Consider the following 13807-nt stretch of genomic DNA (forward strand, 5'->3'; position numbering starts at 1 on the left):
TTAAAATAATTTTTCATCTTCCAATAAATTTTGTCACTATTGCCACATTCGTGATATTTTATAGAGTTTCCTCATCAGATGTGGCCTTGTGTTGATCCTTGGCTGATTTTGATGATAGTGTGTCTGCAGAATTATTTTGTTTACAAAAAACATAAATATTACACTATGAAGTTATCACAACCTGAGATCACAGTACACAGTTCAAAGTGAGCATCTTGAAATTACTGTAATATTTTATAAACTCTGAACCAGACATGACATGGAAGTGTGGTACTTATGCTGAACTTTGTGAATTCCAGACTGTTTTCTCAGTCTACGCCTCATTTAAATAATGATGTTTTCTAATGTCAGGTAAATTCTGTGATTCTTCCTCCTCAATTTGTCATTTGCACCCTTAGAAATATGATGTTAGTATCGAGCTTTACATCATGTAATACTCTCAAGTTGTTTTGATTTAAACCAACAGCAGTATATACTTTAAAAATACACAAAACATTTAATATTGTCATAGATAATCAGTTCCACTTTTATATTGTCTTGCCTCTTATCCAAGTCTGGGTCATGTTGTCAACAGGGCAAGAAGCCCACACATCCTTTTTCTTAATGGCTTCCTCCTAAACACTCCAGGACGGGTGAGAGATGTCATTCCACCAGCATCTCCTGAGACTGTCTTGTTGGTGCCCAAACACTCTCATCTGGCACCTCTCAACACAAAGGAGCTGTAACTTGATGTGAAGGTCCTCCCAAATTGTTGGACCCTTTACTGTGTCATAAAGAGTGAGACCACAACACTGTGCAGGAATCATGTTTAGACTGCTTGGACCTATGGCTTGAAACCATAGATGAGAGTCACAACATGAGAGCATTGCTTTGTTGCTCATCTCCCCTTTTACCACTATGGTCCATTACAATACATAGTGTATTATGTAGGATGTACCCCAAACACGGCAGATTTTTCTGAGGTATCATGGGCTCCAAGGAGGTAACCTTTCTTTGGAGTGTCTTCGTGGTTAACAGAAAGAGATGTAATCAGATGTAGTAAAGCATTTGAGGCAGGTCACAGTGGGGTGAGCCAGCAGTTTCACAGAATATGTCCACACTCCCTTAACTTTATGGTGGGTTGGGATGACAGGAAAGCTGAAAGGGTGCAGTGAGAGGTCAGGGCCAGAGGACAGTTTCAGTATCATTGAATCCTAAATGTGAAAAGGCCAGAAGTTAACAGTAGCCTGGGGAAGTGGCTGAACTTGTCAGTTTGTGTTAAATCCATGAAGTACCAGTGTACTGATAAAGATGTTACAGTTATGGGCCTTTTAAGGTTAAAGCAGATATGAGAACCTGATGTTTAAATGAGTAAATTTATCATGTCGATCTTCATGACAAAAATTATTTTTTAAAAAGATTCATATTTCTACCCAGAATTTAATGTTGGTTAAGGTAGAAAAGCAGCTGAAGCATCACAAAGAGGCATTAAAACTCTCCTTTGAAAGCTATACTGATAACATTAATTTGTTTCCATAATACGAGTATTATACATGTTTTAAATGTCATGTTCTCAGTGTATGACAAAACTAAACACAATCTTTTGCCCTTCAATTTTAATCTGTTGACCTATGTGGAACTTACACATACAGTATTTGTCCACCCAAGGGCATTTCAGAGCCAACCTTTGCATTATAAATGGGTGTATGCAGCTGTATTATACTGTAATGAAACATTTTTGAAAATGTTTAGCTCATTTTACCCAAAGGCACATAAAGTAATCAGTTCTGTAATGCAAACTCCTACCCTTATAATATCCACTGGTTATGACTCAACAGCGAGTGAGTAAAACATTTAAATGTGTCTTAGAGTAGCTTTTTTTTAATTCACAATGAATGAGCAACTCTTGTGCCCTGTCCAGATGTTCTCTGCCCCAGCAGCAGTCCTGCACTGCTGCAGAGGGGCAAGACCAACCATACAATGGCCCTGACATACACTGTATGGATGTAGCGGTGGGTGTTACACCAGTGCAAGTAGTGGAACTGGGAGATGTGTCAGATGGCACGATAGCCTGCGTGCCTGAGGAGGTGCCAGGGTTTATTTGAACAGCAATTCTACTTAACATTTTTGAAAGTGTGAGTAGGGATTTATTGTTTAGCTGTGAGTCTGTCAGTGAGATTCTTATTTCATGACTTGTCTGATAGGTCCAAGAAAAATAAACCCACACCTGAGCTGGGTTTATAGGTCCGCCTGACGTCAGGCCCATTATCCCCAGCATTGACTGCACATTTTTATTCCACTACAATTTGGTGTGTGTGTGTGTGTGTGTGTGTGTAAGTTTGTGGCTGTGTGTAATGTAATGTGTATTTGAAAGTATTGTTTTTGTATTGTGTGTGTATGATTAAGTGTCTGAAGTAGATTTGGTAACTGTGTCTGTCAATTGTGTTTCTGTCTGGTCGTTAACAGCAGCAGTAAAATGATGTGCCATTTAATATGACTACTGGTAAAATTGTTTTGTTAGGTTGAAGCACATCTGAGATATAATCTAGACTCACTCAGAAACAGGACTTTCTGACATCTGGGGTGGTGTGGAACATTAAATGTACTATATTAAATGAGAAATTGGGTGCGCTATGTAATATGTGTTGATCATTGCTCTGTGAAGCACTTTGTAACTTGTTTTGAAAAGTGCTTTACAAATAAAATTCTTATATTATTCTTATAATAATAATAATAATAATAATAATAATGATGATGATGATGATGATGATGATAATTATTATTATTATCATCATAATTTTTGATTGTGTGCCCTTAGGTATGGATGCACATTGCACATTGCACAACACTGTGTGCAAACAAGTGTTATGTATTTACTAATGCATGCAAAAATTATGATTTTAGACTGTGTGTGTGTGTCTCAATGTGAGTTCCTCATTGTTCTTGTCATGAAGACTAAGCCAGGTACGTGACATCATACGGGTCAGGTCCATGTCTTGGATGCTTTGCTGCAGCATAGCTCACTATTTTGCAACACTATCTCCTGTCTGATCCAAAATTGTTTCAGGGTCCTGACCTCACAGCAACCAAAACATGAGCTGAACACAATCCTTTAAAGTTAGGTAATGCACAGCGGACCCATGTTGACCATCCCATGGGCTTGGAATGAGAGATCAGTTCATTTGAGCCTGTTGTCTGGTCTTTATTACTCAGCTCCTCTGGAGCTGAAAGAGATGACTGGCTGCACCCAGCCCAAGGCCTGGATTCCCCAAAGTGTATCACCACCAAGATCATATTAGCCCGATGACTTACAGTGAAAGTAAGAAAATCTTAACACTCAGATCATGATTTCCCCTGCCTTCCGAAGAGGCTTGGATAGTTAAGTTGCCAATGAATGCGGAACAGGGTTGCATAGATTGTCTATTGTAACATTATACTGTACTTTTAATTTGGAAAATTTGAATGCTTTCTGAAGAAACAATGCATCAAAAAAGAGAGTCTGATTCCAAATTGAAATATCCACAATGGAATGTGACAGAAAAAGAATTGGCTCACCGCTGAATATAACTGGAGTTACAGTTGCTGGAGGTATGTTAGTGGTAGTTAGGGTCACGGGGAATACACTAGTGGAATACACTATTTGACATCTATTCAGCGGTTGCTGGAGGTATAGAACCTACAGGGGACTGTGTGAGTAATGGTTCTTAAGCTGGACTCGCGATGAGAAATTGGAATGTAACTTGGAGGACCTGGATGGATAGAGTGAAATGATTAAATGGAATGGACTTGACTCAATCTGACTGTGTCTTAATATGTACTGACTTGCCTGAGCATTTACAGTATGTGGCTTTAAGGAAATAGACCAAAGTTGAACAGATAAAAAGAGATGGTCAAAAGAAGAAAGAAAAACAAAAGGAAGAGATGAGTAAGGGATCAGTCTGTGGTCAGCTTGTGTTTAGCAAATCATCCTCTCCTCTCCCTTCCCTCCCCATGCTAGTGAGTGATGCTTAGGCAAAGGGAGGACTCGTACACTCATAGGATAAAAGTTGATAATCATGTTCCACCACTGGAACTCCTTTGATGTGAGCTGTTGTTGTTTCTCTGGGGCTCTCTGCCTGGACGCATCCCCTCTAGCAGCTGTGCACCGGGCAGCCAGCTTTAAGAGCACTGAGGGTAAGATGAAGTGAGGTGCACACACATACACGATGGATATACAAACTGGTTTACAAAAAGGGTACAAAATGGATTTATTGGGCATGCAGTGCTAAGATATCATAAGACTACAGTGCATATATATATGTATATGCCTCTCTCCTTGGTGCCAGCTGATGCAGGGCAAATTACAGAAAGTCAAAAAGGTATTCCATCGCACACCAGGTTACTGGGATAGACACTACTTATTGAGGAATTACATTAAAAAACAAAAGGAGCAAACTACATGTTTTGCACGTTGCTTCATCATTCATCATCAGAGCGAATCTGATAAAGCAACGTGCGAAACACGTAGTTCGCCCCTTTTGTTTTTTAATGTAATTCTTCAATAAATAGTGTCTATCCCAGTGTCCTGGTGTGCGATGGAGTACTTTTTGATTATTTATATATATACTGTACATATGGACACTATATTGCATTGAAATGTACTGAGGGAAGTCCTGTGATTACGTTCTCACAGATACTGATTCTGCCTATTGTCATGACACAGGTAGTACTGGAGAAATTTGTTTTTATTGAACATAAACAGGATTTAATTAATATTAAGCCTTATAGCTATACCAACTAACAGGTTGCACTATATTCTGAGTGAGGACCAGGCTTTACTTGAACCCAGACAGGTTTGACTTGTCTACTGTGGTATTTCTAGTATCCTCTAGTGTTGCCACTGATGGCTCACTGCTCAGGGTTGCTATCAGTTACTTTAGGCTAAAATATACCAGGCAGAAACTAAGCTAAAATACTTTGGGGATGAGGGTTATCATCCATGGTCCATCATCAACAAAACTTTCTTGTTACTCTGCAGCATGCCGACTCTATTGTGATTTTGTTTCATTCCTTCTCTCTCTCTGTCCCTTCCCCCCTTGAAGTCTGAGCTGGACATGCACATATTACACAAGACTCACCTTGTTTGGCAACCAGGACAAATGACAACTATCTGACCTTGCCGTTATACTGACACATAGTGAGTGATTTCTTTTTTTTACCAAACATTTACTCACAAGGTTAAATTAACATATGTAGTGAATAAAGTACTTACAACAGAAAAAGCAAAAACAATTCACAATAAAACACAAATTTTGTAAGAAAAAGGCTTACTCATTATTACTTATCATTAAAGAAAATAAATAAAAATTTTGTGGTGTCATTGGCCACAGACGCAGACCTGCAGCTATTTATGACACAGAGATAGACAGAGTGGAGCAGAGGAGAGGGACGGAGACAGCGATGTAACCTCGCTACAGCTCCACCCCTAGTCGCTGTGTTACGCTAGCACAAGTGAATTGAAGAGCAAGTCTGTTGCGTTAGGTCTGCCTACCTTCTCTGACGGATCAACCACTGGGTGATGGGAAACGCATCACCAGCTGCGCCGCTGATTTGAAGGCATGGCGGGAAAGTCGCCACAGACACCTGGTTCATAATGATTATAATAATGCAAATGCAAGAGCTCTCATCAGCGGGCAACAGGCTCAATCACCATTGTGTTACCTCATACAGCGATAGATAGTGTCTTAACAGACATTTATTTAAATGAAAATCTTCAAGATTATAACCTTAAGGATTACTGCATTTCCTTATTAGAATAAACAGAACATATATATATATATCAATATCTTCAAACAAGCTCTTCAAATTGATGTACAGGCATGCAAGTGAGGAACTACAAGAGCAATAAAACTCAGTAACAAACTCTAACAAATTCATCTGAAACTTTTACTTGATTCTTGTTTTTAATACTACTTTCTACTTTACTTCTTAAGTTTGAAGAACTGAGTAGATAATGAGCTGAAACAAACCTTCAAACTGAGTGGAGCACATCAACACTTTCCATGAATCTTACTGAGTTTAGTCCATATTCAGAAATCACGTCACTCATAATCCAAAAGTTCCTTAATCAAGGTAAGGATTCTACAGTTCACATGAAGGTGGGATTGTCTTCTCCGCTTTAGTGCCCCTGTCTGGGTTGATGGAATTAGAAGCAAAACAGACAACTGTATTAATATTAAAATAGCTTCATTAACAACAAAAAACTTCACATGAATCATCCTTTTATTCAAAGTATTATTTTAAAGCCACTTATAATAGTAAAAGCATAAAGTGACAAGTTCCCAAACCCCCAAGTCACTGCAGCAGCTACTTTAAATTTGTTTCGGTTCAATAAAGTGAAAATGTTGAATAAAGCCAATCCAAAAAGACATACCTCTGCAGAAATTCCAGGGTTGACACCAGCTCTGATGGGTAATGGATGTCGGAGCAATGATAGCTCCCAAACATCATGCACAGGGCGGTGCAAATGAAGGAGGGGATGTTGTCATTATCCACACTTAACATGAACCATTTTGAAGAATTTAAGGATCGTCCTTAAAAGAAAAAAAAACAACAGCAACAAAAGAAATAATTAAAAAAAAATTAAAACAAGACTTGTGTTCCTGAAACATTTCACAAAACAATTTGAGCATATATGTTTTTAAATTTTCTAGGTCAGTTAAGTTGCTTATCATCAATACAGAGATCAGTGTAGGTGCAGGTTTAGGAGAGAGAAATGTAAGGCCTTTTACAGCCACTTCGACTAACCTTCAGAGTTTACAGCAACACAAAACATTGTGCAGCATGAATTTGTGTCCAAATAGACAGAAAAGAGAGAAAGAAAAGGAAGAAAGAATAGAGAAATACAAAAGGGAGAATGAAAGAAAGACCAAGAAAGAAAAAAAAATGTTACAAAAAAAACTTACAACATAACAATGGTGGGAGTCAAGTAAACTTGGTCCATCTGTACTTCCCCTGCCAGGCATATGTCCTCCACATAACAGAACATCACGTCTTCCTTCTCATCAAAGAAGGACAGCAGAAGCAGCACCATCTCACATCTGACATCTTCAGAGCAACCACTCAGCTCTCCCCTCATCACTTTAAACTTTGTTACAGCCTGTAGAACTTTTTGTTCTTGTTCACAAAAACAGTATTCATTTAGTTCAGGAGCTGTTTCCCCTTCAGATCCACATTCTGTGTGAAAGTTTCTTTAAGCCCAAAATCGGGGAGTTCCTTCAAGTGGACTGCCATGCCAAGTTCGTAGAACCAAAACAGCCACTATTCCAGGAGTTATTTTATATTTTTCCTCTGGTTGGCTTTTAACACTGTGTGTAAAAAGTCAACTTCATCAGAAGTTTGACCTCCTCTGGATTTGCATCAATTTGCTGAAACGTCATCTTCACTTTTTTTTCTTTCTTCTCCTGCTGGCTCTCTGGGGTCTCTCCAAGGGACAAGAGTTTTAAATTCCAGTTAATGCACCCATTAGTGTCCTGGATTGCTGCTCTCCGTTCTGGACAGACTTCGTCTGTGTTAGACTCATCAGTGTGATGCTTTAGTTTTCTTATTTTTGGGGTCGTTGATCACTTCACATTCTCTATCCTATTTTGCAATTACTTGACTAGAGAGTGATACCCTGGCCCAATCACCTCTCCTTCTATTATGTCTTGCAGAGATTTTGGATAATTCCACCATCTTTTTGGCAACTTCAGTAAAGTTCCTTTTACTTATGCAAGAACTTTTCGCATCATCTCACAAACCACAATCTGGACCCCACAATCCGGACCATCTCCCTTCTCATTCGTGGACTTGGTTGTTTTCCTCTCTCCAATGACTGCATCAGTTCCTCTGGGAACTTATCACACAGTATCATGAAGGTATCCACCCAGTCTCTATCAGGACTTTGGCAGCTCTTGGAAGACATTTAGGGTGAACAGAAGTTCACCCCAACGTCTGTGTTTCAGCGGAATGACTTGGTGCCTGTTAACAATATATGATAGTAATGGATAAAAATCTACCAAGTCATTAATGTTAAGACATTGCATTCTTGTACTCTGTTTTGTCACTGAGTACAGATGTTAATCAGAATGATAGTCAGCTTTATGTATATCCATCACAAAATACACAGCTGCATCATTTTGAATTAAAATAATGAGAACTTCTCCAAACTCCATGGACTCATGGACTCTTTTTGACACAAGGAAATGCCCTTTTATATGATGTACCTTTACACTGCATGTCTGTGGAAACACTAGTATTGTTTTCTGAAAAGCCAAACTCCTCATTGCATGTTTGATTGTGTCACTGTAAAGGTTGGGGTAAAACTGTCTTTGACTTGCAGTAGCTGACTTCATCCTGGCCCAGCTGAAAGATATGCCTGAAACATCTGATGTCTTTTGGATAAAGTTTGGCAGATGTTTTCAGTTTTTCAAATGCCCGGCACATCTCTTGAAGTAACTATGTTTACTTTCAAAACATATCATCCATAATCTGATCAAGGGGCCAATTTTCAAAATTTGTGCTGGATAGTGCTGCAAGAAATGGTGTTTTGGTTTTAGTGGACTGTGAAATCTTTTGCACACAAATCATATTAACAGTATCTTCAAACTAGAGAGTTAACTGCCACACATCATCCTCTGGATTTTTCACTTTGTCACCAATTAATACAGACAGCAACTAGGGGTGTCAGTTTCGGTTAAATTTGCTTTCAATAGACTGACACCCATTAACCGGCAACTAACCAGTAAATTTTTATGAAAGGTTGTGATGTAGCTTTCATTATGTAGCTTTTGAGAGCTGTCCAACAGTTGGTGGTCAGAGCTAGCTTGTCTGCCCTGGTTAGCTTGACTTTTAGTTCATCCTTCTTCTCCTCAAAGTGTTTCTCAATACGTTTAGTCGCAGTAGCTCTCGATGGCATTATGTATTTACGCTTGAGGTACTGAACTAGCTCTTTCAATCTCTTGCCCTCTACCACACTGATTGGCAGCATATCAGTCTCAATCATTTTGGCACACCAACTGGGTGATCCCCTTGGACCGAGGCCATTATAATTTTTTTTTCTCAATGAAATACTTCATGTACAGTGCAATATCATAGGATAAGACACCCTCAGATATGTCAACAAGCAGGCTGGCAAACATGAATAGATGTCATGGCATTGAAAACCTTTATGCCTTTGATGTCTTGACTGTCTTAAGCTTGTAGATCACCAACAGCATAATCTTTCAATCAGCATAATCAGCATAATCTTTTTAAAACTTTCAGGGGTGCGCAGTGGACCACATACATTTGCATCATCATTCTGAAACTCACTGTACCTGCAAAAGTACTGAGAACCACTAAAGTTTTCAGTAAAGCCACCAATGCCATGTGAACCCAAAGTATCACCAGCAATACAATACAGAGCCCCTTTGACTGTTTCACAACCTATAGTTATTCCATTTTCCTCCGAATCTTTTAAATCCACTAACATCTCTGAGAAAGCCTTAACACTTCCAAATTGTTTTAGGTCACTCTCTCCACAGAATAAGACAAGGGACATGTGATCAGTATTGGACCGCACATGAGCAGGTACATTTGCCACAGAAAAATAGACTGCAGCAACTTTGTGTTTTTTCTTAGCAGAACAGAGGGGATTGACAATTTCAAAATCATCCTGATACAGAATTAACTTCATTAAAGTTTTGTCCATCACTAATGTCACCAAAATCATCTGAGTCTGTTTCACATGACTGATGTGACACTGACTTCTTCTGTAGTTTTGATTCTAATAAGCTATTTATTGTTTGTATCACAGGTATGTAGTAAGCAAACCTTTGTGTCATATTTTCATCATTTCCTAACATTACTTTTTTAGGCTCTATGTATTTGAACATTTTTTGAACAGATTTTAGCAATAGCAACATGTTAGACATGTCATCTCATAAGTGAACATAGTTTACTTCAAGTGTAATCCTCTCCCAACTCATGCACATGTTGCATCTCTTTGACAATCGTCTATATTGTTGAAGCTGGAAGAAGGAACTGCCCCTGCAATTTTAGGTAGAATAAACACACATTTCTAAGAAAGGTCTCATTGAAATTCTGTAGCAATTCAATGCTTTCATTTGTTGTTGCATCATTTGATGCTCTGGGAAGCATCTTCACATGCAGTGACAGCAGAGGACTATGAAATAGTTTCCCTGTACATGTCTTCTGCTATCCAGCGAACATGCTCTATGTTTCCTGGACATATGAGCAGTAAATGATGATTTCACAGTGAACATATTTTTACAACTAGTTACTGGACATGCCACAGGTCACCTGTCCACTATATGCTCTTTTAAGTGGGATATAAGTTCTTTCACTGTGTGAAATTGGCGCTCACACCATGAAATGGCTCATTTAAAATCTGTAACAATGGCTCTAGCAGTAACAGAGGGTGCAGGCACATTGTGAACCCAATAGAAATGAGCTTTAGATATAAAAATAAAAATAAAGAGCAGATAAAGAACAGATGAACAGTTAATTATCCATTTGGAAGACAAAGTTAAAATTTTTCCAATTCCATCACCAGTCACCTTATGTGTAAATACCTTCAAATTAAAATTTAAACTTGAAAATCTACACATTAGAAAATAATAATGATTTTTCTTTCAATTCCTGTGTGTTGTGACAGCAGGCAAAATAACTTTTTTGTCAATGTCCTAATATTTATGGACAAATCTGTCGTTCATCTGTCCACAATATTAACAATATACTCCATGTTCACCTGCACTAAGCTACAGTATACCAAGCACATTTTATTTTATACTGTGAACATGAATAGGAAAGTGCAGGTTTTAAGGAACATTTCAATGTAAAATTTTAAAATCCCTCGGCTGTTAGCTACACTTACTCATGAGTTCTTTTATCAGGGAGGCTGTAAAAATAGTTCACATATAATGCAATTTTCTTTTTACAGTGACCTACTACTATTGTAATTTTACTACTAGCCTACTGTTACATTATTAAATATAGGCCCACTCAATTCTAAACAGACACATCACCTGTTTTTATTTAAACCCTTCATATTAACATAGTTCTACTGTATTTGTACGTATTCTTATCTTATCTCTTACATGAATTTGTAAAATGTAATACGGTTTCTTTCTGTATAAAATAAATCTACCTGACAAAAAAACATTTAATCACAATCATGTTGTAATTTTAACTGTGTTGTATTGCTTTTTGTGTTATTTTTACTTAAACTACAGTAATCTGTAAATTCTACAAAGAAATATGATTTTTAACATATTCTTACTTCAAAATTAACAGTTGTGTTTGGTTCAGTATTTTACAAAATATTATTGCTTCATTGTTTTGTTTTTTTACACTTGTCATGATTTTACAGCATTTCACTGTTAATTTCACAGACATTTTTTTTTTTTACAGTGTTTTGATTTAATTTAGGTTACATCCTGTACATATGTACAGACATATATACATTCATATCTTATATACAGCCATTTTCTTTTAGACACACACCTACCCAGAGTGAATGCACACTGACACACACACATTAGTGCAGTAGTGTAAGATGCAGGTGCCTCATAGCACCAGTGACCAGTGTTATTGTAATGGGCAACTCCCTGCACAGCTGAGATGGTGTGTGTAGACATAACAGCAAAGATGAAAGCTGGTTGAAGAGAGATGGTATAAACTTGTAGAGCATGGCAATAGTTAAAAGGGAGGTATGGTGTTGCCGTACTTCATGTTTTATCCTTTAGCCATACAAGCCATTATCCTTGAGGGGAAATGGTACCCGGAGCATAGCAACGGCCCAGATGGATGGCCCTGTATCAGAATGCCAGCCTGCTCACTTACAATTTATTATTCTAGCGATGGGACTTAGTGGTTTAGCTGCTTGGATGAAGACAAATACGGGTCTATGATTTTGACCCTTTCTGTTTGAAAAATGAGGGCAAATAGCCCCTTCAGCTTGTTCTTTAGATCACTCCCATTCTCTTTCTGTCTTTTTTTACCTTCTCTCTCTCTCTCTCTCTCTCTCTCTCTCTCTCTCTCTCTCTCTCTCCTCTCTAGTTCCCCATGCCTCAGGCAGTTGTGTTCATTAACCCTGGGAGTAATTATTTTTGTTTTAGTCTCATATTGCTGACATTTCAACTCAAGGGCTCCTCAGTCAGGATTAACCCAAACCGCAAGAAATCACACTTCACAGCCTTTTCTTACAGCAGCGCTTGTTGCCTCCAATTTCAGTCAAATTAAAGGTTTATTTTATTTAGCCGTTTTTTTCACTCAGGCCCTGTACTGTGAGAAAACAAACCAGACTGCTTGCCTTTGATTTGCTGGTTGCTAGTGGCTTTCTCAGTATCCCCTACTCTCTCTCTCTCAGTAGGCACAAAGCAGTCCTCTGTGCAGGCACTGGTACTAAAGATCAAGATCACCCTGGTGGTATGATGGTATGAGGGAAAATTCTCTTTGCTTCCTGGGCAGCATAGGCACAACAGCATTGAATTCACTTGCAGGTTGATGCTTCTGATAAGTGTTGCCTTAATACAAGCATCTGTTTTAAGTGCTTTCACCTTTTCCTAAGCAGACTCAATGTTAAGATTTTTTTCGGATTTTGTCTATGAAATGATACTATAAAGTGAGAAGGCCTATAGTGTTGTAATTAGCTTGAAATTATATTAGTGTAGTTGTACAGCAGATTTAAAATAACAATCTAGTGTATACATACTTGGCCTTGTTAAAGCTGTGGTTCCCTGTCTTTGCCTTGGGGGCCTTAAGGTCCACAGAAACGTTCAACTCCTCTTCCTGCCCAGGGGCACTTACTCTCAACACAGTAGTAATAAACTCTCATGACTCTGAGTAGGGGGGGTTGTGGAGGGGTGTGTCAGTCTGTTTCTACAAGCGTGTATATGTGTGCATCAGCAGCAGTAGTCATAGACCAAGCAGTAGTTGTAAAATCTCATCACTTTGAGTGGTCCTCCGGGGGTCCTGGACTCCTCTCGCTGTGTGTGGTTTGACCTGCCGTGGCCCTCCAGCCCCCCACATGCCCACTTAGATAAACAGGCAGTAAACACAGGCAGTTCTAGCACCACTCTCCTCCCCTCACAGCATATACAAGCCCTGCAGATGAAAGGACTAGTTCCCGACACTAATAGCCACTAGAGATTAGCTTCCACCAACCTCTGGCTCATAATTAAAAGTTTAGCCAACGTGTTCATAAGGCTTCTAATAATAGTAGAATACCCATCTTAGATCACCTCAGTCTCTTGGACGCACTGCCTTCCCTTGAACTTGAAATGTAAACTGGGCACACATCAGCCCTCCTACCCCTGATACTACTGCCATCGACAATTGCTTAAAAAAACAACAAATGTGCACCTAGTCAGCTTGTATAAACAAGGGTTAATAAGTCGCCGCGTCTGCTGAAAGTTGCTATGTGAATACAATCCACAGCCATGACACCGTGATAAATGTAGGCCTTGGTTACATGGGCGGCTCAAGTTGAGGGGAACGTTTTTATTTGCTTATCAGGCTCTCACGCATATCTGAAAATGAGCATATAATTGATGTGTGGAACGGGGCCTGCCATATGAAGTTGTTAGTGATAATTATGAGTCAGGAGGCTTGTGCAATAACATGGTTTCTGATATCACAAGCTATTATCTTGGCAGGTTATGGTCTGAAGAGTAAATTTGTGGTGTGATTTTAACAAATAGGGTCTTGGTTTACATTATTCCGCTGCTTGGAGGTTTATGTAATGTTACTATATGTCTTATTGACCAACTGTGGTTCAGACATGGATATTTCTAGCTGTAGCTGTTGT

General features: G+C 38.7%; 1 protein-coding gene across 7 annotated transcripts in view; it reads left to right on the forward strand.

The window, feature by feature from the left end:
* LOC121904923 (vacuolar protein sorting-associated protein 13B-like) overlaps positions 1–13807 on the forward strand; it is a 342443-nt gene that overhangs the window by 119910 nt on the left and 208726 nt on the right. The window contains exon 20 of one of the 7 annotated variants that reach the window (XM_042422734.1): positions 7671–8140. The exons of the other annotated variants lie outside the window; for them this stretch is intronic. Within the exon in view, the coding sequence (XP_042278668.1) occupies positions 7671–7831 (161 nt within the window). The 3' untranslated portion in view covers positions 7832–8140. Of the gene's footprint in view, positions 1–7670; positions 8141–13807 lie in introns of those variants that run through there. 7 annotated transcript variants of the gene reach the window in all.

This window comes from Thunnus maccoyii, chromosome 10, assembly GCF_910596095.1.
Source record: "Thunnus maccoyii chromosome 10, fThuMac1.1, whole genome shotgun sequence".
Classification (NCBI taxonomy): Eukaryota; Metazoa; Chordata; class Actinopteri; order Scombriformes; family Scombridae; genus Thunnus; species Thunnus maccoyii.